The sequence below is a fragment of the Carassius auratus genome, unplaced genomic scaffold (assembly GCF_003368295.1).
Source record: "Carassius auratus strain Wakin unplaced genomic scaffold, ASM336829v1 scaf_tig00021243, whole genome shotgun sequence".
Lineage (NCBI taxonomy): Eukaryota > Metazoa > Chordata > Actinopteri > Cypriniformes > Cyprinidae > Carassius > Carassius auratus.
The window spans coordinates 57,843-78,258 of NW_020525093.1; the positions used below are offsets into that span (position 1 = coordinate 57,843).

The 20,416-nt window shown below is 40.5% G+C and overlaps 1 protein-coding gene across 4 annotated transcripts; it reads right to left on the reverse strand.

The window, feature by feature from the left end:
• Positions 1–682: 682 nt before the first annotated feature.
• On the reverse strand, positions 683–13,230 carry LOC113076774 (myosin heavy chain, fast skeletal muscle-like). Of its 4 annotated transcripts, none has more exons than XM_026249468.1 (40): positions 13,155–13,230; positions 12,674–12,887; positions 12,405–12,548; positions 12,173–12,329; positions 10,158–10,185; positions 9,940–10,054; positions 9,756–9,848; positions 9,591–9,654; positions 9,399–9,497; positions 9,212–9,315; positions 8,895–9,033; positions 8,686–8,804; positions 8,409–8,558; positions 8,150–8,320; positions 7,764–8,070; positions 7,461–7,531; positions 7,061–7,148; positions 6,865–6,982; positions 6,622–6,745; positions 6,108–6,244; positions 5,749–6,004; positions 5,422–5,664; positions 5,163–5,339; positions 4,928–5,073; positions 4,754–4,844; positions 4,221–4,610; positions 4,019–4,145; positions 3,802–3,920; positions 3,494–3,690; positions 3,225–3,408; positions 2,977–3,142; positions 2,763–2,887; positions 2,342–2,650; positions 2,025–2,228; positions 1,817–1,942; positions 1,517–1,687; positions 1,329–1,433; positions 1,147–1,242; positions 893–1,024; positions 781–798 (listed from the first exon to the last, which is right to left on the reverse strand). In XM_026249468.1, exons 2-40 carry the CDS (start codon positions 12,872–12,874, stop codon positions 781–783), a joined length of 5,811 nt encoding a protein of 1,936 aa, XP_026105253.1. In that variant the 5' UTR covers positions 12,875–12,887; positions 13,155–13,230. The 4 variants fall into 4 exon arrangements, with proteins under 4 accessions (XP_026105254.1, XP_026105253.1, XP_026105255.1 ...); XM_026249470.1 differs by having other exon boundaries at positions 13,146–13,208; XM_026249471.1 differs by having other exon boundaries at positions 12,674–12,900; positions 13,155–13,190.
• Positions 13,231–20,416: the final 7,186 nt, after the last annotated feature.

Genomic DNA, 20,416 nt, shown 5'->3' on the forward strand with positions numbered 1-20,416 from the left:
TTAAGGTAAAAATAAATTGTAACTACACACACCACACGTCAAAGTAAGAATTTGTGAATTGTGAACCAACATTAAAACAAACAAAAAAATATTTACGGTAATATGGTTTGATTTAGGGTGTTAGAATGGAGAAAATATACATCTATTTTACAGATCATTTCAAAATTCATAAAGTTCTTCCCGAAAGACAGATATTGCTAGTGTGTACTATGCAATGAGCCATGGCTTTTACCATTGCAAGATTTGTAACTTTATCATACACAGTTCATATTCTTGGTTGATGAATGAAAAAGATGAATGAAAAGCAGCCAATGAAATTATAATTCATGCCTTTCACACAAAATTATGTGTGTTAGGTAGTTTAAATACTGATAATGTCCTGTACATATAATTTCTGAATGTTGTTATTTGTCAATAAAGTGAAAAGATATGAATGTGTATGTTGTATTACAGCATGTAACAGAATTACATTTAATGTCTGTTTTGTATTTTAACAGAATTGTTATGTTGAGGTATTTGTTTGAAAATATATTAACACCTGTACATTGATTACAAACTTAGACCTACTTTACATTAATGGAATTTATTATTAGTTCATGCATTCACTGATAATTAAACCTGTGATCATGGCATTGTTGGCTCCATGATCTGCCAGTTGAACTACAATAACAAAAACAGAGAGCGACTTGAATACATATATTTAATGGACATTTAAGACACAGCACAAGTAAGTAATATTATATGCTTGCTTGTAGTGTGACGTGGTGTGATACTTTATTTTCATTCTTCATCCTTGGTCTTCAGTAGCAGAAAAGAAAAATGAAATGTGCTGTTTTATTTTTAATCCAAAACATTAATTATAGATTTATACATATATTAAGCTTTATAATACCTTCCCAGCGTCGCGGCTCTTGGCTCTCAGCTTGTTGACCTGGGACTCAGCGATGTCAGCGCGCTCCTGAGCCTCCTCCAGCTCATGCTGCACCTTCCTGTACCTGGACAGGTGAGTGTTGGCCTGCTCCTCCTGTAAGGATGACACCAGATATCCAACCCCTTTCAGAGCATTGCACTCCTGGCACTGAATGTATTGTCTATTGAATATAGAATATCAAAACCACACACTTAAGACATGTGACATAGACTTACAGCTTCTTCAGCCTGGCGCTTGTAGGCCTTCACTTTCAGCTGCAGCTTGTCTACCAGATTCTGGAGACGATTCACGTTCTTCTTGTCTTCCTCAGTCTTTGGGTAAAAGTATTGTTGATGGTCTTAGTTTACCTATGTAAATTATAATGAAATGTAAGTTTCTAAATCCTGTGTAATTTTACCTGGTAGGTGAGCTCCTTCGCTCTCCTTTCATATTTGCGCACTCCTTTCACAGCATCTGCACCACGTCTCTGTTCAGCTTCAACTTCAGCCTCCAACTCACGCACCTTCAGTAGAGAGAGATTGATGTCACCTGTCAAATCTCTACCATAGCCAGTTCATCTAAGACTGTGTTCAGCTTGTAATTTACCCTGGACTCCAGTTTCTGGAGCTGTTTCTTTCCACCCTTCATGGCCAGACTCTCAGCTTCATCCAGACGGTGCTGCAGGTCTTTGACAGTCACCTCCAGGTTCTTCTTCATCCTCTCCAGGTGAGCACTGGTGTCCTGCTCCTTCTTCAGCTCCTCAGCCATCATGGCAGCCTGAAATATAAGCCAATTGAAATTAACTAGCCAATATAGACAGAAATGAAGGTTCCCTTTGTGACCACATGCAGACAAAGTTAAAAAACGTTTTAATTTAGAACAGAGCAACAGAATGTAAGCGCTCACATCAGTGATGGCCTTCTTGGCTTTCTCCTCTGCATTTCTGGCCTCCTGAACTGCATCGTCCACCTCACCTTGAACCTGGACCAGATCAGCCTCAAGCTTCTTCTTGGTGTTAATAAGACTTGTATTCTGTGGGATTTCAGCAGGTAGTTTAGTGTACATTTAACTAATGATGTGTTATCGTGTAACCCTGAGTATAGTTTTTCTGTACTTGTGAGTGCAGCAGTCCCACACGCTCACTGGCATCCACCAGCTCCTGTTCTGCCACTTTGCGTCCTCTCTCTGTTTGCTCCAGTGCAGCTCTCAGCTCCTCAATTTCTGCTTGCATCAGGTTATTCCTGCGCTCCACCATGGCCACCTGCTCCTTCATGTCCTCCTGTCCTCTGACAGCTTCATCAAGGTGCAGTTGGGCATCCTGTGGAAATGTTCTTTCTTTATTAGTTACATGTCATGTTTAGTTTAATTTGTGTATCATATTATTAAACATGTTATATATGTGTTGCAGTTCCTCATTCTACAGAACTATACCTTGAGTTGTCCTTGGACATTCCTGAGCTGTTTCTGGGCCTCAGCAGCCTGGCGGTTGGCATGACTCAGCTGGACCTCCATCTCATTCAGATCTCCCTCCATCTTCTTTTTGACTCTCAGGGCATCATTTCTGCTCCTAACCTCAGAGTCCAGAGTGCTCTGCATGGAATCAATCACTCTTTGGCTGTTCCTCTTGATCTGTTCCATCTCCTCATCCTTCTCAGCAAGCTTCCTGTCAATCTCACTCTTCACCTGGTTCAGCTCCAGCTGTACTCGAAGAATCTTGGACTCTTCATGCTCCAGGGTGCCCTATAAGGAAAAAGGACAACATTTATAAGGGATGGACCATTACATGTTCAATATCTAATGTTATTCAAAGCAATAGTATAACAATTTGAATATTGTAGAGAAGGAATAGCACCTCGGCTTCTTCTAGTGCAGTCTGGATCTCTGTTTTCTCAGACTCCACTGTCTTCTTGGCTTTCTCTAACTCATGAATGCTCTTTCCAGTCTCTCCAAGCTGCTCGGTGAGGTCAGAAATCTCCTCTAAAGGGTTTAAAAAAGGGGAATAGTAAAACTTTCTATTTAAACACATGTTTTATGAATGCTTTGTGAACTATAAAATTGGCATTTACGTTGTAGATTCTTGTTCTCCCTCTTCAGGGTTTCGAGGTGGTCAAGAGCTTCCTCATAGGAGTTCTTCATTTTGAAAAGCTCAGTGCTGAGAGAACGAGCTTCTTTCTGAGCTCCTTCAAGTTCAGCCTGGCTTTCCTCATACTTCTGCTTCCATTCTGCTAGGACCTGAAGAAAAAGTAAGTCATTGTTAATTAGCCAAGTGCATGGCGCAAGCTTTAGATATAAAGTTTATTCACATCCTTCTCACCTTGTCAAAGTTTCTCTGTTTCTTGTCAAGGTTGGCAGCCAATGAATTTGCCCTCTCAACATCAATCATGAGGTCCTCTACTTCACCCTGCAGTCTCTGTTTGGTCTTTTCCAGAGAGGCACACTTGGAGTTCACTGCCTCAATGGATTCTTCAGCATCCTGCAGACGCTGGGCAAGCTTTTTCCTGAAGAAAGTTGTATTAAACGATGAAATCTTACCAACATTTGTGACAAATGTAGGGTCCTGAAGACATTGTTTATTGTATTTACTTGGATTCCTCAAGCTCCTCGGTCCGCTGGATGGCATCAGTCTCATATTTGGTTCTCCATTGGGCCACCTCACTGTTGGCCTTAGACATTCCCCGCTGGAGTTCAGCTTTGGCCTCTTGCTCCTCCTCATACTGCTCTCTGAGCAAGTCGCAGTCATGACGGGCAGACTGAACCGCATGGGCCAGAGCGTTCTTGGCCTGTAAAGCAGCATATTTTTGGATTTCCAATAGTTCAGTCTTAACAATTATTTAGATTGTTGAAACTTAATTTTTCAAATTTATCAACTCATTAATTTTGTATTACTCTACCTTGACTTCTTCCTCAATATGCCTTTTGAGTTCCTCAATTTGCTGTGTATAAGCCTGTTTTCCTCTAGTTAGCTGTGAAACAAGTGCTTCTTTCTCTTCCAGTTGGCGGCTAAATTCACCTTGAAATCACGTTAGAAATATTACTATGAAATTTAATAACAGATAAATTTTTTAATGCATTAAGGTTTTGACATGTACCTTATTTGCCATGCCTTACCATTTTCAGTCTGAAGTCTTGCACGTTGTGCATTCATGTCATTCAGCTGACGAACATTTTCATCACTCTTGGTCTTGATTTCACTCAGCTGGTCTTCCAGGGTACGACACATCTTCTCTAAATTCGCCTTAAAAGGTACAGGATTTAAAAACAGATGTTTGTAAAGATGCTTTTATATTTAATGATTCTCTAATGACATTACCTTTGCTTTAGCCACAGCCTCCATGTTGCTTGTCAAGTCATCAATCTCCATCTTGTATTCACTCTTCTCCTTCTCCAGCTTCTGCTTGACCCGCTGAAGGTTGTCGATCTGTTCTCCGAGTTCAGCTACACTGTCTGCCTGCTTCTTTCGGAGAGCTGCAGCTGTAGCTTCATGCTGCAAGGTGGACTCCTCCAGATCACGACGCAACTTCTGGAATTCAGCTTCACGCTTCTTGTTCATTTCAATCTGGGCAGCAGTAGCACCACCAGCTTCCTCAAGCCTCTCGCTGATCTCTTCAAGTTCCCTGGAGAGATCAGCTCTCTGCTTCTCCACTTTAGCACGAGCAGCTCGCTCTGCCTCTATTTCCTCTTCCAGCTCCTCGATACGGGCCTAGTTGAGGGAAAGAAATACACTTTGCGAAATTTATAATTGTACTGTAATGTAATTTAATGAAATGTATAATGCCCAGCTATCCAACAACTTACAGTTGGAAACCTACAGTTTCACATATAAAAGATTATGGTCAGCATTACCTGAAGTTCTTTGATCTTCTTCTGAAGCTGTGCTCCCAAAGACTGTTCATCCTCAATCTTGCTGAGAAGTTGACTTATCTCAAAGTCCTTCCTGTTTTGAAAGTAGTGTTTTGCAGAACTTGCCAAATATTATTTTGTATAATTTTGTAAAGTTCAAATATTTTGTCTGCTCACTTTTTGATCTTCTCATCTGATTGCTGTTTTTCATTCTCCAGGTCCATTATGGACTCCTGGGCCAGTTTCAGATCACCCTCAAGCTTCCTCTTGGCTCTCTCAAGGTCCATACGGAGCTTCTTCTCTTGTTCCAGTGAGCCCTCAAGCTATTGTGACCAGAACAATACAATCTGGTATATAATAACAATTAATTATGCTTTGATTGATGGCCTTATTTCTATGTCAAACGTCTTACATCGTCTACTTGCTGCTCAAGCTTTGTCTTAGCTTTAGTCAGAGTGTTGACTTTGTCTTCCTCTGCCTGAAGGTCATCAAGAGTCTGCTGGTGTGCCTCTTGGAGGGCTTTCTTCTCTTTGGTCAGCTTGGCTATGCTCTCATCCTGAGAGGCCATCTCCTCTGTAAGGTTTTTCACCTAGATGGATGCATTGTTTATTGGCTTCTTTTTCTGCAGTCTTAACTCAGAAGTGTGAACAAAATTTGACAAGAATATTGACCTTATTTTCTGTAGCATGTTTCTCCTTCTCCACTTTTGCCAAGGTGAGCTCCAGGTCATCGATGTCTTTCTTCAGCTCGGAGCATTCATCCTCCAGTTTCCTCTTCTTGGCAGTCAGTTCAGCATTGATTTCTTCCTCATCCTCCAATCTCTCGTTTGTCTCTTTGAGTTTGGCCTCAAGCTGGATCTTGCTTTTGATGAGACCTTCACATCTCTCCTCAGCATCAGAGAGGTTTTCAGATTCCTGTTCATTGACATGGATTAAGTTAATGATTTATGTTCATAGGCATATGATCATATTAGGATCAGTAAGAGCTGAAATACTCACAGCTGTTACTTGCAGCTGAAGGTCATTTTTCTCCTGAAGAAGTGACACCATTTTCTCCTCGAGCTCCTTCTTTTTAGCTAATGCCTTTGCCAGATCCTCCTTCATTTTTTCATAGTTCTCCTTCATTGCTGCCATTTCTTTCTCAGTCTCTGCACTCTTCAGAAGAGGCTTGATCTTGAAGTAGAGCTTCATCCATGGCCAATGTTTGACATTCATGAATGAGCGGATGTTGTATTGGATGGAATAAATTGATTCTCTGTGTAAATTATAATACGTAAATCAGTCATTATCATTGTTGTGTTTTAATCGTTGTATTACAAACAGTTTTGTAAGTTCATCTTCCTCCCCTCTCCTCCTACCTTCTCTGCATCATTTTGACAAACTCCTTCCTCATGACGTATCCACGGCACAAAGCCTGAGTCATGGTAACCAGCTCTGCTAGTTTCTCATCTCTCATCTCCTCAAGAGTACCCAACAGACCAGCTTTGAAGAACACCTACAAGAATAATAAAAAGATATTAGTGGTACAGTGACAGAGACCTCGGTTACATTATATCACCCATTATAATAAAGTTTGAATTAAATTGTATAGAACAGACAGTTAAGGGAATTCTTTGCTTTCAGTTTGAGGAGGCATAATAATTTCCCAAGGGGTTCCATATAGAATTGTTTTGCTGACTGGTGTGGAATAACATGACCTGAACCCCTACTGAATAGCTTCAGGAAGATTTGTCTACACCAGATTGTTTATATATGATGTGTAGTACAGCATTAAGATTTAATTTAAATGGAATTATGGAAATTGTCATGCCTTTAATTTTGGTTAGAGTCCTCTTGGTTTTGGCCATGTAATAAATTAACTGAGGAGCTCACCTTGGTGTGTCCAAATTTGTATTGGGTGTGGTCAACATCAATAGAGCCCAAGAGTTTCTCTGAAGCCTTTTTGTTGTCAATGAACTGTCCCTCAGGGATGACACTAGCATTTAATACTTTGTACCTAGAGGCCATTAAGGTAAGATTAATTTTTTTTTTGGTGAGGCCAAAATGTTTATATATGGTTAAGATTAGGTGGTGTAATATCTCTAATTAATAGATTCAAAAAGGTGTGATTAAAACCTCTGCTTGAAGTCACCATATAGAATTCTGCTGGGGAAACCCTTCCTGCAGATTCTGATACCCTCCAGCACACCATTACACCTGAGCTGGTGGATAACCAGGAAGTTCTCCATCAGTCCTGCAATGCAAATGTTCTTAATGTTTCAGAAGTATTTTAAAAGTGGGATGCATTTGATTCTTTGGGGATCAAGTTTACCTGGAGTCTTAGACTCATTAGGAATCAAGCAGCGCACAAAGTGAGGGTGAGTGCTCCTCAGGTTAGTCATCAGCTTACCCAAGTTCTCCTGTGGAAATGTTTGAGAATAATTCAGTCTTTAATGGAGAAGATGTTAACGTCATTCATTAAAAGAGAGAATTATGGGTTGCACTTTATTTTACAGTACGTGTACTAACATGTACTTATAGTGTACTTACAGTGTATTTATCTAAGAAAGTTCTGGTAACGCAAGGTAACTACGTGGGGTAGGGTTAGGTTTAGGGTTAGGTTCAGGGTTAGTACCTAGTTATTACATAGTTATTGTATTTACTATAATAAGTACATAGTATGTACATGAGGAACAGGACTGTAAAATAAAGTGCTACCGAATTATGTTTACCCTAAAAAGTGCAGACACAGTTTGGAAGGAACCACCCTTCTTCTTGCCTTTCTTTCCACCACCGCCCTCAGCTGTTTTATGTCAAATAAATAAATTATTAATGTTTTAATGTATTCAAATTATTTATGCTGCTTTATATTGACCTGTTCAATAGATTGATGTCTGATATTGAAAGATATTAACTACTCTGCCATCATCTTGCATAGATATACTTAATGTTTTTATGAAGTTAAGAATATTTTCTCTGTTTTGCATGTTATTAAAATTTATATGGAATAATTCAAGAAATACAGATGTTCATACCATCAGCTGCTCCATGAGCAACATACAGGAAGGCCAGTACTTTGAGCGATGACTTTTGGTAAAGTTGCACGACAGAGTCATTCAATGGATCCTTGTTCTTGTCCAACCAGCCGACAATGTTGTAGTCCACAGTGCCGGCGTAGTGCACCAGAGAGAAGTGGGCCTCGGCCTTACCTTTGGCAGGCTTGGGCTTCTGGAAGGCTGCAGTTTTGCCCAGATGTTGATCATGCAGCTTGTTTTTGAAGCTTGTGTCTGTTGCCTTGGGGAACATGCACTCCTCTTCAAGGATGGAGAAGATGCCCATTGGCTGTTGAAGAAATGTTCACACTCAAGTACAGTCCCAATTGGAGTAAAAAAAAAAAAATATTTACCGAATATCCTCTTACCTTCTCAATGAGCTCAATGCAGGCAGCCAAGTCCATACCAAAGTCAATGAACTCCCAATCAATGCCTTCTTTCTTGTACTCCTCTTGCTCCAGAACAAACATGTGGTGGTTAAAGAACTGTTGCAGTTTTTCATTTGTGAAGTTGATGCAAAGCTGCTCCAAGCTGTTGAACTGATAATCATACAGAAGGAAGTTCTTACTGCTGACTGCTATCTTTTGTATTGTGATTCTTACAGAGACATTAATAACTGATGCTCACATCAAAGATCTCAAATCCAGCAATGTCCAGCACACCAATGAAGAACTGTCTAGGCTGCTTTGTGTCCAGCATCTCATTGATACGGACGACCATCCACAGGAACATTTTCTCATAGATAGACTTGCAAAGAGCCGAGACTGCGTTGTTCACCTGAGAAATTCGAAGGTCAGTGTAATTAATATTAGACTTTTTTTTTTTTTTTTTTTTTATAAATGTATTCTGAATGTCTATGGGACATTTATATGTTTTTTCATCTATTGAGAAGATAAGTGATCACCTGTGGTACTGTCTGGCCTTTGGTCACCATCTCATTTCCAACCTTCACTCTGGGGAAGCACAGAGCTTTCAGCATGTCAGCGGAGTTGATGCCCAAGAGGTAAGCGATTTTATCGGCCACTGAGGAAAAACAGTTTTATGCATTACTTTCACTAATGTAGTCACTGATTACGTCATTGTTTGCATGCTTGTGTTATTGATACCCCCTACCTTCAGTGCCGTCAGGTTCAGCTTGCTCCTCTCTCTGCTTCTGTTTGAACTTCATGTTCCCATGATGCATCACAGCACCTGTCAGCTTGTAGATGCTGATTTTCTCATCAGCACTGAAGCCCAGAATGTCAATGGCAGTCTTTTTTTTACACAGACCAAATAAAACATAATGCATTAATATGCAGTTTATATTTCATGCATGCAGTATTTACACCAGTTCATGCTATTGTTCTTCTTTTTGATTTCATACCAGATACATTGCTTGTAATCTGAAAATACCTCTACTACTACTAATAAAAACAGAGTTGTCCACATACATCTGTAGCAATGAACTCCTCCACATCATTGATGCTCTTGACAGTGATTTCCCCCTGACTTATCATTGGATAGTCGTAAGGGTTGGTGGTGATGAGCAAGGCCTCTATAAAGAGTTGATGTGCAGCATGTTAACAGTGCTCTCAAACTAGGAAATAACTGAAACACACAATCCTGTAGATTTCTCACCGAGCAGCTCTGGCTTGTGTCCAGTCATGAGCTGGTAGAAGATGTGATAACTCCTCTCAGCTGACAGCTGGAATGTCACTCTCGACTTTTCCAGCAGATCTGTAAAAAGTGAGGAAAAAAGACACAGAGTTCAATGGATTAATCCACTTGTCTCCAAATAAAAATATTTGTCTTAAAACAGTGTTGACTCACAAGTTTCAATATCAGCTGAGGCCAGTTTTCCAGTGGTGCCAAAGTGAATCCTGATGAATTTACCCTAAAGAGATTGAAATCATTTACAAAAGCTCAACTCTTTGGCAGTTTTGAAAGTCTGACTGATGTTTGACAATGCTGAAATGATTCATAAGTGCAACTTACAAAACGAGAGGAGTTGTCATTCCTCACAGTCTTGGCATTACCATAAGCCTCCAGCAGAGGGTTGGCTGCCACAATCTGGTCCTCCAGTGATCCCTAATGTAATTGTAGGGCAGCAGATAGTAGATGTGAGATGAAGCTCAAATACTGTGATCAATAACTCTGTCTAGAATATGTATTTACTAACCTGCATTTTTCCAGGGACTGGCTCTGGCTTCTTCGGTCCAGACATTGCACCAACAGTTGCAAAGTACTGAATGACACGTTTTGTGTTCACAGTCTTTCCTGCACCAGATTCTCCACTGGAGATTGAAACAAGATCTTCTTTTAGTCATACATTTTCAATTAATTTATGCAAATAATTAAAAAGCTTTAGCTTATTTCATCAGAGCAAAATTCACTCACGTAATCAGGACAGACTGGTTTTCACGATCTGAAATTAGACCGTGGGATGTTAACAGGGTTTGCAGAACAAGCTGCACTCTATTTTAACTTGAAAGTAAGTGTTTGTAAAGTTTTTTTTTTTTTTTTTTTTTTTTTTTTTGTCCTGGACTAAATTTTAGGTTTTAGATTTTTCTGGTCAACTAGTAGTCATTCATTTTTAAGCATTAGTTGATTAATCACACATTTATTAATAAACCATTTAAATCATAATAACAAGCCTTTAATTTCTTAAATTGCCTAATAAGCACTCAAGCACACACACAAAGCTTAGCACAGCACACCAGCAGAAGTAATGATCAAGAATGTTCCAGAGAAAAACAGTAAGGAAGCTGCATTAACATTTTAATAATTTACTGATAAACAATTGCTTTCTTTCCTTTCAGTTTAAGGGATGAATTTGGCAACAATGACTTGTCATCTCTGCAGTAGTGGAGGCATGTTTAATATGGATTACATTATCTGGGAATACTTGTTTTCCATTTTAATTATATAGAGTTTAATTATGAAGTATACACAAAGTTTCTGTTAAAAAAATAATAATTCTGATGTGCTCAGGTGCACAGAGACCAAGACGGTAGAAAGCGCATCCTGTTTGCTTTCGTTATTTTAGGAAAGTCCAATGTTTTGTTATTTTGAGTGCACACAAATCAGGGTAGAGTCTTTTATCTGTATGACCAAAAATGAAGGAGTATTTTAAGAGCAAATGAATGCACCGGCACCTCCATCTGTCCTGCAGTGAGCACTTTAAAAACGCTAATTTCTCTAGTTTAATGTTAGATTGATCGGCCATGTAAAGTTGCTGCGTCTAACATATTTCAATCAATCAATCAATCACCTTTATTTATATAGTGCTTTAAACAAAATACATTGCGTCAAAGCACTGAACAACATTCATTTGGAAAACAGTGTCTCAATAATGCAGAATGATAGTTAAAGGCAGTTCATCATTGAATTCAGTGATGTCATCTCTGTTCAGTTAAATAGTGTCTGTGCATTTATTTGCAATCAAGTCAATGATATCGCTGTAGATGAAGTGACCCCAACTAAGCAAGCCAGAGGCGACAGCGGCAAGGAACCGAAACTCCATCGGTGACAGAATGGAGAAAAAAACCTTGGGAGAAACCAGGCTCCATTTCAGATGACAAGCCATATTGGAGGTCAATGAATGATAGGTGAGCATTTGGATGTCCTGCCCAATGTACTAGATTGCCAAATAGACCAGCTGTTAATGAACGGACTGTGTGACCTCACCACCTGCTGTAAATTTTCTTTCTGCAACTAATAAAATATTGGTCAAACAAGCCTCTTCTCATTGACTAACAGTTAATAGACTATTAGGGTGCAGCCCTAATTTTTACTTAACTCATTTATTATTTTAGTTTTCCTTGAATTTGTCTATACATCTATAGGCTATATGCTTAACCTTTTACTTTTTATTTATTCTTGTAAGTTAATATAGAAAAAGTTTGTTACAACTTTTATGCAGTAAGAGCTGTTTTACAGCAGAATTGTAATTGTCTTGATATATTAGCTTGATTAAAATTGATTCTGCATTATTCCTGGTTAACTCTGTCAAGCTACTTTTAAACAATCTGTAATGCATAAAGCACTATAAAAATAAAGGCATATTTACTGAATAATGCAAAATAATGGTTCCTATAAAGAAATAACTAAATTAATATATTCTGGAAATTTAAGAAAGGATTTGCATCAGTTGAAAACCTGGTTTACTAGCAAAAAATGATGCAGTCCTCTTTTATACAAACTCAGCTAACATTTTTTGCTCAGTAAATTAAACAAAATGGCATACATACTGTTTGCATTCAACTTATCTGTATGTTAACATTGTCACAATTTATAGACAGTGAATTATTCACTACTATTTCATAGTATTTATTTTGAAGTGCATTTTTCTTTTAGTCTAAGGTTTGTCTTTTTAACCCTCACGTATTGACAGACTTCCAGAGTCCACTTACCAGTGAGCATGAACTGGTAGGCGTTGTCAGAGATGGAGAAGATGTGAGGTGGGGCTTCAATCCTCTTTTTACCTCTGTATCCACCCACAACAACTGTGTCGTACACTGGGAGCCACTTGTAGGGATTGACAGTGACGCAGAACAAGCCAGAGTAGGTCTGAAACAGAGATAGTCCAGTTTTACAATGCTGCCGCCCCATACCAGGAATAAAACATGATTGACTTAGACCTACATAGATCATCCATGCTGCGTAACGCTCTTTGAGGTTAAAAAGCACAGCAGGCTCATTGAGGTGGGTCATCATGGCCATGTCCTCAATTTTGTCAAACTTGGGAGGATTCATGGGGAAGATTTCATCTTCTTTTACCGTGACAGTCTGTAATGAAAATTGATCAGTAATCAGAAGAAAGATGAAACTTTTTGTACACCTATTTGTACAATATTTTACTGGAGACTAAAACACAGTAACATATAAAAAACATTTTTATCCATGATGCTTACTTTCCCACTGTGAGTTTTGACAGTAGCTTTGCCACCCTCTTTACTAACAAGAGTACCCTTCAGGTACATCTCATCTGCATCTACCACAAAGAATGCCGTTTTGGCATCAAAGGGGGTGTTCTGAGCCTCAATTCTCTCTCTTTCTGGCTTCCGGAGGTAAATGGCCGCCGGGCCGAAACACTCCATTTCACCATCTCCCATGATGGCACTTCAACTGTGGAGCAGAACTGACATCACAATGCTGATAGACTTAATTTGATTCACTCGTTAACTTTAATTGAAAGTTTCATTTTATTTTTTGGCCTAACCTTTTACTACTTTTAGCTATGAGTCTAAATTAATTTATTGGGCATGAAAATGTTTATTCATGTATTAATTCCAATTATCAAACTTCCCAAAAGATTACATGCATTTTCATCATCATTTTTTGCAAGTGAAAAACTTTGAATCTTTTGTTAACCTTTTTGTTAACCTTTTGTACCTGGTACAGTGCTCAGAGAGAAATAACAGCTGTCACGTTCAGGATTCTGAAAATAACAATGGTAAACAAATAAACAACAAAAAGAGTATTGCATGATGTTTTTCTCTACATGGTTTATACTACATATGTTAATATATAATTTCAGAAATAGACAATAATTTTAGTTTTCTGAAACTACAAACAAGTATCTTGCCTACCTTCGATGGGCCACTGTGCTTCAATCAGAGGGTGCCATTTATATAGTGTTGTTACTGAACAGTCAGCAGAACTGTGCAGCTTGATTTGGTCATGTAAATCTGCTTGGTTTATGGTAATGTAACTCTGTCCAAGAGGAAATAGAAAGACAGCAAGTTGCCATTAATTTTTTTGGCTTGCTATAAGATGCAGTGTTTTTGTTGTTATTATTTTTAACTTAATCTAAAAACAATTTTCTACACAATTGTTTTATAATATTGAGCTGTTAAAGAAATAGCATACTCATAGACTTTTGGATTTTGTACTTGCATTGTTTAAACAGTTTTACAATCCATGCTTTATGTAGGCTGTACTGTTGTTTAAATGTAGGTTTTCTTATGTGAACTTGCTTATTTGCAGGGTTTAATTTGATGTCAAGTCTTATTTCAATGTAACATCTTTGAAATTAATGGAACTTGGCACATAGGAGTAACTTGGGTTGGATTTGGAGAAGAAGTCAGCTGTCACTGGTTTTCAGTTTCAGGAGTGACAGCAAGACCAACAAAATCTGAGAACTAAAAGCTTTTACTTTAAAAGAAAGTCATATACAACTTGGGAAACCACTTGATCACCTTATATCATACACAATAATGACCTTTCCTGTGTTTAGCATGTTTCAGCATTTGTTTTTGGACATACCATTTTCTCTTCAAAGTCAAATAAAGTCATGTACTGTAACAGTGTTTGGATATAATGTTATATAACATATTAGTTTAAATCTTTTATAGAATAACAAAGAGCTTACTGTATGTAATATTTTGTTCAAACTCAAGCATGTGAGAAGAGTTTTTCTTAACTAATTTGAGAAGTTTTGATATCAGGACCATTAAAACCTAGATTTATTACCAGAGATTTTCCAAATGGAAAATAATATCTCTGGCAGATTTTTTATTGGACAATTAAAGCTCAGTGGTCACTGCAATACTAATCTTGTTTCATAGTGATATTATGACTCTCAAAGTTATAAACAGCATGTTCTTAAATGGAGAAAACATTAAATATAGCACAGTGAGCTCTTCTGTTTGAATTGGGGGGCAGTTGTGATCTTATGGTTAGAGAGTCAGACTTCTAACCCAAAGGTTGCGGGTTTAAGTCTCGGTACTGGCAGGGATTGTAGGTGGGTGGAATGAATGACCAGTGCTCTCTTCCACCCTCAATCTCATGACTGAGTTGAGACCCTTGAGCAAGAACCAAACCTACATAGACTCCCCAGGTGTGCGTTTGTTCACTATTCACTGCTGTATGTGCACATTTGTGTTGGTGAAATTCAGAGCACAAATTCCAAGAATGGGATACCATACTTGGCCATGACTTTCCTTTTCTTTTTTATGAGGTTTAGATCAATCATTTAGGCCATGTTGAAGACTTACCTGCCCTATCATCACTACAAAATCTCTGTAAGTACATTGATTTTCAATATACTGTGTGCCTTTAAAATCAAGTAATTAAGAGTATTTGATTTGCACCAGATTCTTGTTTAGATGTTAAGATTTTAGTGAATAAAGCTACAAATGCATTTCTATGTAAATATGGTATGGTTTGCAATAATACCACATCTGTTCTAATAGCATAAACTCACTTGACATGTCCAGTCAACTTTGCATTGTTGATCCAGTAAGCAGTGAAGATTTTTCAGAATAAAATGCAACTTTCGCACAAGTAAAATAGTCAAGTCAGAATGCAAGAGACTAAAACAAGCTGCATTGGCATCTGAGATCTGAGATGCATGGAAATTCTGCTTTAAGGTGAGTGGAAAGTGGCCAACTGATTGTGTCTGTCTCCAGAACAGTGCTAGGTAGGTTGTTCCAAAGTTTCGGCACTAAATAAAAAGAAAAAATGATTTGCCACCCGCAGTTGATAAAAATGGTGAGTTTGTGGATATATTAAGCATAGGGATCTTTTAGGTATTCATTTCCATATTCTTTGAGAGTTGGTAGTATTTCACTTGACATTCTGGGAATATAGCTCATATGACACCCTCTTGGTATAGTCTTTCATGAAACCTTTTTTATGCAACTTGTAAAACGGGACTCCACCTTTGTTTGATTGCTATGACTGTGTCTTTAAGACATGTCTGTTATAGCTAAAGTGTTTTAGGGGGTAGTTGTGGCATAGTGGTTATAGAGTTTGACTCCTATGCTTAATGTTGTGGGTTTGAGTCTTGGGCTTGCAATACCACTACTGAGGTGCCCTTGAGCAAGACGCTGAACTCTCAACTGATCCCCAGGCACTGCAGCATAAATGGCTGCCCACTGCTCTGGGTGTGTGTGCACAGTTGGCTGGGTTAAATGCAGAGCACAAATTCTGAGTATGGGTCACCATATTTGGCTGTATGTCACATCAATCTTTCACTTTCATTAAACCTTTTCACTTTCATTAAACATCGAGTATTACTTCCAATTGGTTTTTCATAGATACAACCATGTCTTAAAAGGAACTTCCACTCAATGACTGATCTTATTTTTAAGGCAGTGCTCGATGTTGAGTTCTTGGAGCCAGATCTAAAACTAATTTCTCTGATAGATGGGAAATTTAATCATTGGTAAACCTATGTCCAGATTATAGCCACGTTTCCATCTTAATAAGCATAACCTAGGTAACCTTCCTTACTTCATTCCATAAATAATTCAGGCTGTTACGGAGACAAGTGTACTGGGAAAGGGGTCATATGATTGGTTCCAAGACACACCTCTTCTGCAAGCAATAATCCACAACACCGCAAAAATCTTGCTTCCCTTTTGAAATGGAACTCCACGCTAAGTCATCTAGAGGGCATTATGGGAACGCTGTCAGCATGACCGGTGTCTGAAGCATGAATGAAATAACGCCAATGAACTTTACTTTAGCAGGTGATAAAAGTTCATTATTTTCCATAATGTAATGATAAAAATTAAACTTCATATATTTTAGATTCATTGCACACCAAATTAAATATTTCAGGTCTTTTATTGTTTTAATACTGATGATTTTGGCATACAGCTCATGAAAACCCAAAATTCCTATCTCAAAAAATTAACATATTTAATCCGACCAATAAAAGAGAAGTGTTTTTAATACAAAAAAGTCAACTTTCAAATAATTATGTTCAGTTATGCACTCAATACTTGGTCGGGAATCCTTTTGCAGAAATGACTGCTTCAATGCGGCATGGCATGGAGGCAATCAGCCTGTGGCACTGCTGAGGTGTTATGGAGGCCCAGGATGCTTCGATAGCGGCCTTAAGCTCATCCAGATTGTTGGGTCTTGCGTCTCTCAACTTTCGCCTGGTCAGTAAACCATTTACCATTTACCAACCATTTACCAGTGGTTTTGGCACTGTGAGCAGGTGCCAGGTCATGCTGAAAAACAAAATCTTCATCTCCATAAAGCTTTTCAGCAGATGGAAGCATGTGCTCCAAAATCTCCTGATAGCTAGCTGCATTGACCCTGCCTTTGATTAAACACAGGGGACCAACACCAGCAGCTGACATGGCACCCCAGACCATCACTGACTGTGGGTGCTTGACACTGGACTTCAGGCATTTTGGCATTTCCTTATCCCTCAGTCTTCCTCCAGACTCTGGCACCTTGATTTTCGAATGACATGCAAAATTTGCTTTCATCCGAAAAAAGTACTTTGGACCACTGAGCAACAGTCCAGTGCTGCTTCTCTGTAGCCCACTTCCTGCACACGCCTGTGCATGGTGGCTCTGGATGTTTCTACTCCAGACTCAATCCACTGCTTCCGCAGGTCCCTCAAGGTCGGAACCAGCAATCTCAACAGCGTAGGAAGAACAGAGAATCAATAATCCAGTAACAAGCAAGGGGTCAGTAGGCAGGCAGCAAAGGTATGTAGAAATAACAGGCAGAATCGGTAACAGGAAATCAAACATGGGTAATAACGCTCAGAAATGACAGACACAGCAAATCAAGACTTCGCGTTTGAACTGTGGTGGAAGTCCAGCTTAAATACACAGTCTTGATGACGATCACCTGTGCAGGTGATCAGAGTCCAAGGACGGGGCTTATGGGAAGTGTAGTGTTATCAGTGTAAGTGAATGAATGGATGCGTGTGTGTCAGTATTCAGGTGAGGGTGCCCCCCGCTGGCCAGCAGAGGGACTCACGGGGTTCGTCTTCGTGACAGAGCCCCCCCCCTGCGAGTGACTCCTGGCGTGAGGAGGCCCATGACGTCGGGGTCTACCACGGGGTCGGTTTACCAGGATGTAGACGGTGAAACTCATTGATAAGGTTGGGATCTAGGTTATCCTCCGAGTTCACCCACGAGCGTTCTTCTGGACCGTCCCCCTCCCAGTCGACCAGATACTTTAGGATTCTACCCAGATGTCTGGAATCAAGTAATTCCTGGACCTGATAAGCCTCCTTGCCCTCTATGATGATAGGTTGAAGGGCCTGTGCACGGGACCTCCCCTCTCCCTCGTCTCTGGGACCAGCAGCGGGCTTGAGCAGGGATACATGAAAGGTATGAGAGATACGGTATGTGTTAGGCAGTGCCAAGTGGAATGAAACTGGAGTTATTTGTCTGGTGATTTGGAATGGACCCACATACCTTGGACTCAACTTGCGGCATGGGAGTCGGAGACGGAGAGCCTTTGTGGATAGCCATACCCACTGGCCTGGTTGATAATTGTGACCTGGGCGCCTTCTGCGGTCCGCCTGCTCCTTCTGCCTCCTTACGGCGTGTTGCAGGTGAACATGAGCCTGATTCCATACATCCTCACTGCGGGTCATCCAATCGTTTACTGCCGGTACATCGGTTGGATCTCCTGACCATGGAAACATTGGTGGTTGGAATCCCAGCACACATTTAAAGGGGGTTAGACCCGTAGATGGTTTGATGAGGGAGTTTTGTGCGTATTCGGCCCATAGGAGATATTGTGCCCAGTCGTCCTGATTCTGATTACAATAAGCTCTGAGGAAGCGGTTGAGCTCTTGGTTGAGCCTTTCCACCTGTCCGTTTGCTTGAGGATGATACCCAGAGGTAAGGCTGACGTTAATGTTTAGGGCTTTGAAGAAGGCTGACCATAATTGGAAAGTTAACTGCGGTCCTCGATCTGACACAATGTCCTCGGGTAGGCCGTATAATCTGAAGACCCAGTTGCATAAGTGTTCTGCTGTCTGGAGAGCGGTAGGTAATTTGGGTAGTGGGATGAATCTGCAAGCCTTGGAGAACCGATCTATGATGGTGAGTATGGTGGTATAGCCCTGTGAACTGGGAAGATCTGTAATAAAGTCAATGGAAATGTGAGACCAGGATCGTTGAGGAATGGGTAATGGTTGCAGGAGACCGGCGGGAGATTGTTTGGATGCTTTATTTGTATTACAGTTATTGCATTGCTGGATGTAATTGGTTGTGTCCTTGTGGAGCGATTCCCACCAGAAGCGGTTCTCTAACTGGTTGATGGTGGCAGTGATACCTGGGTGACCGCATGATGGGTGGCAGTGGACTTGACTGATGACCTGACCACGAAGCTTCTCAGGGACGAAGATTTTGTCGGCTGGACAGGCCTCTGGGTTCTCGTTTTGTTCCCTGTGTTGTTGAAGTAGCGTCATGATATCCCATTGAATGGGAGCAACCACCACCTGGAATGGTAGTATGGGTTCAGTAACAGATGGAATGTTCTCCTCCTCGAATTGGCGTGACAGGGCATCTGCTTTAGTGTTCTTGGAGCCAGGTCGGTAGGTTACCGAGAAGTCGAATCGTGTGAAGAATAAGGACCATCGGGCTTGACGGGGATTGAGGCGTTTGGCGGTGCACAAGTATTCCAGGTTCTTGTGATCTGTTAGTACTGTGAACGGATGTGTGGCCCCCTCTAGCCAGTGCCTCCACTCCTCAAAGGCTGCCTTCATGGCAAGGAGTTCTCGATCCCCGACACTGTAATTGCGTTCTGCCGAGTTGAGTTTCCTAGAGTGGAAGGCACAGGGATGCATTTTAGTGGCAGGATCTGGGCGTTGTGACAATGCCTGTGTTGGAGGCGTCCACCTCTACAATGAAGGGCAATGAGGGGTCAGGGTGACAGAGGATGGGTGCGTTACTAAATCGGTGTTTCAGGGTTTGGAAAGCCTTGTGAGTGGAATCTGACCATTGGAGTCGATGAGTCCCTTTCTTGACCATTGAGGTGAGTGGAGCGACAACAGTGCTGAAGTTCCTAATGAATCTTCTGTAGAAGTTTGCGAATCCCAGAAATCGTTGTAATTCCTTAAGAGTTGAGGGTTCAGGCCAGTTGAGCATGGCGTTAACCTTCTTTTCGTCCATGGCTACCCCTCCGGGACTGATTATGTATCCCAGGAAAGTGGTGGAAGTTGTGTGGAACTCGCACTTCTCAGCCTTGGCGTATAATTGGTACTGAATGAGGCGTTGGAGAACTGCTCAAACGTGTTGGATGTGTTCAGGAAGGGTGTTAGAGTAGATCAGGATATCATTGATGTACACAATTACAGATATGTTCAGCATGTCTCTGAAAACCTTGTTAATAAATGACTGAAACAGATGGACTATTGGCTAGTCCGAACGGCATTACAAGGTATTCATAGTGTCCAGTGGTGGTGGAGAAGGCGGTCTTCCACTCGTCTCCCTCCCTAATGTGGATGAGGTTGTAGGCGCACCTCAGGTCCAGTTTGGTGTAGAATTGGGCGGTACGAAGTTGTTCGAGGGCTGAAGGAACCAACGGGAGTGGATATCTGAACTTTACTGTCATCTCATTCATTCCGCGATAATCAATGCAGGGACGGAGACCACCATCCTTCTTTTTGACGAAGAAGAACCCGGATGCAGCAGGGGATGTGGATGGTCTGACGAACCCTTTTTCCAGCTCCTCCTTGATGTATTCCTTCATGGCGTCAGACTCAGGTTGAGACAGCGGGAAGATGCGACCCTTTGGAGGAGAATGCCCGGGCAGAAGGTTGATGGCACAGTCATACTTGCGGTGAAGAGGTAAGGTGTTGGCCTGCTTTTTACTGAAGGCCTCCAGAAGATCTACGTATTCCTCTGTCAGATCGGGAATGTACTCTTGAATGGAGGTAATTGACA

Excerpts from the sequence above, each read along its gene's own strand:
- LOC113076774 (XM_026249469.1), bottom strand. The coding sequence starts at position 12,874 with ATGGGAGATGGTGAAATGGAGTGTTTCGGCCCGGCGGCCATTTACCTC. Across the intron at positions 6,983-7,060 it reads TAATGAGTCTAAGACTCCAG|GACTGATGGAGAACTTCCTG; the intron begins GTAAACTTGATC and ends TTTGCATTGCAG. Across the intron at positions 4,146-4,220 it reads AGGCTGTGGCTAAAGCAAAG|GCGAATTTAGAGAAGATGTG; the intron begins GTAATGTCATTA and ends GTACCTTTTAAG.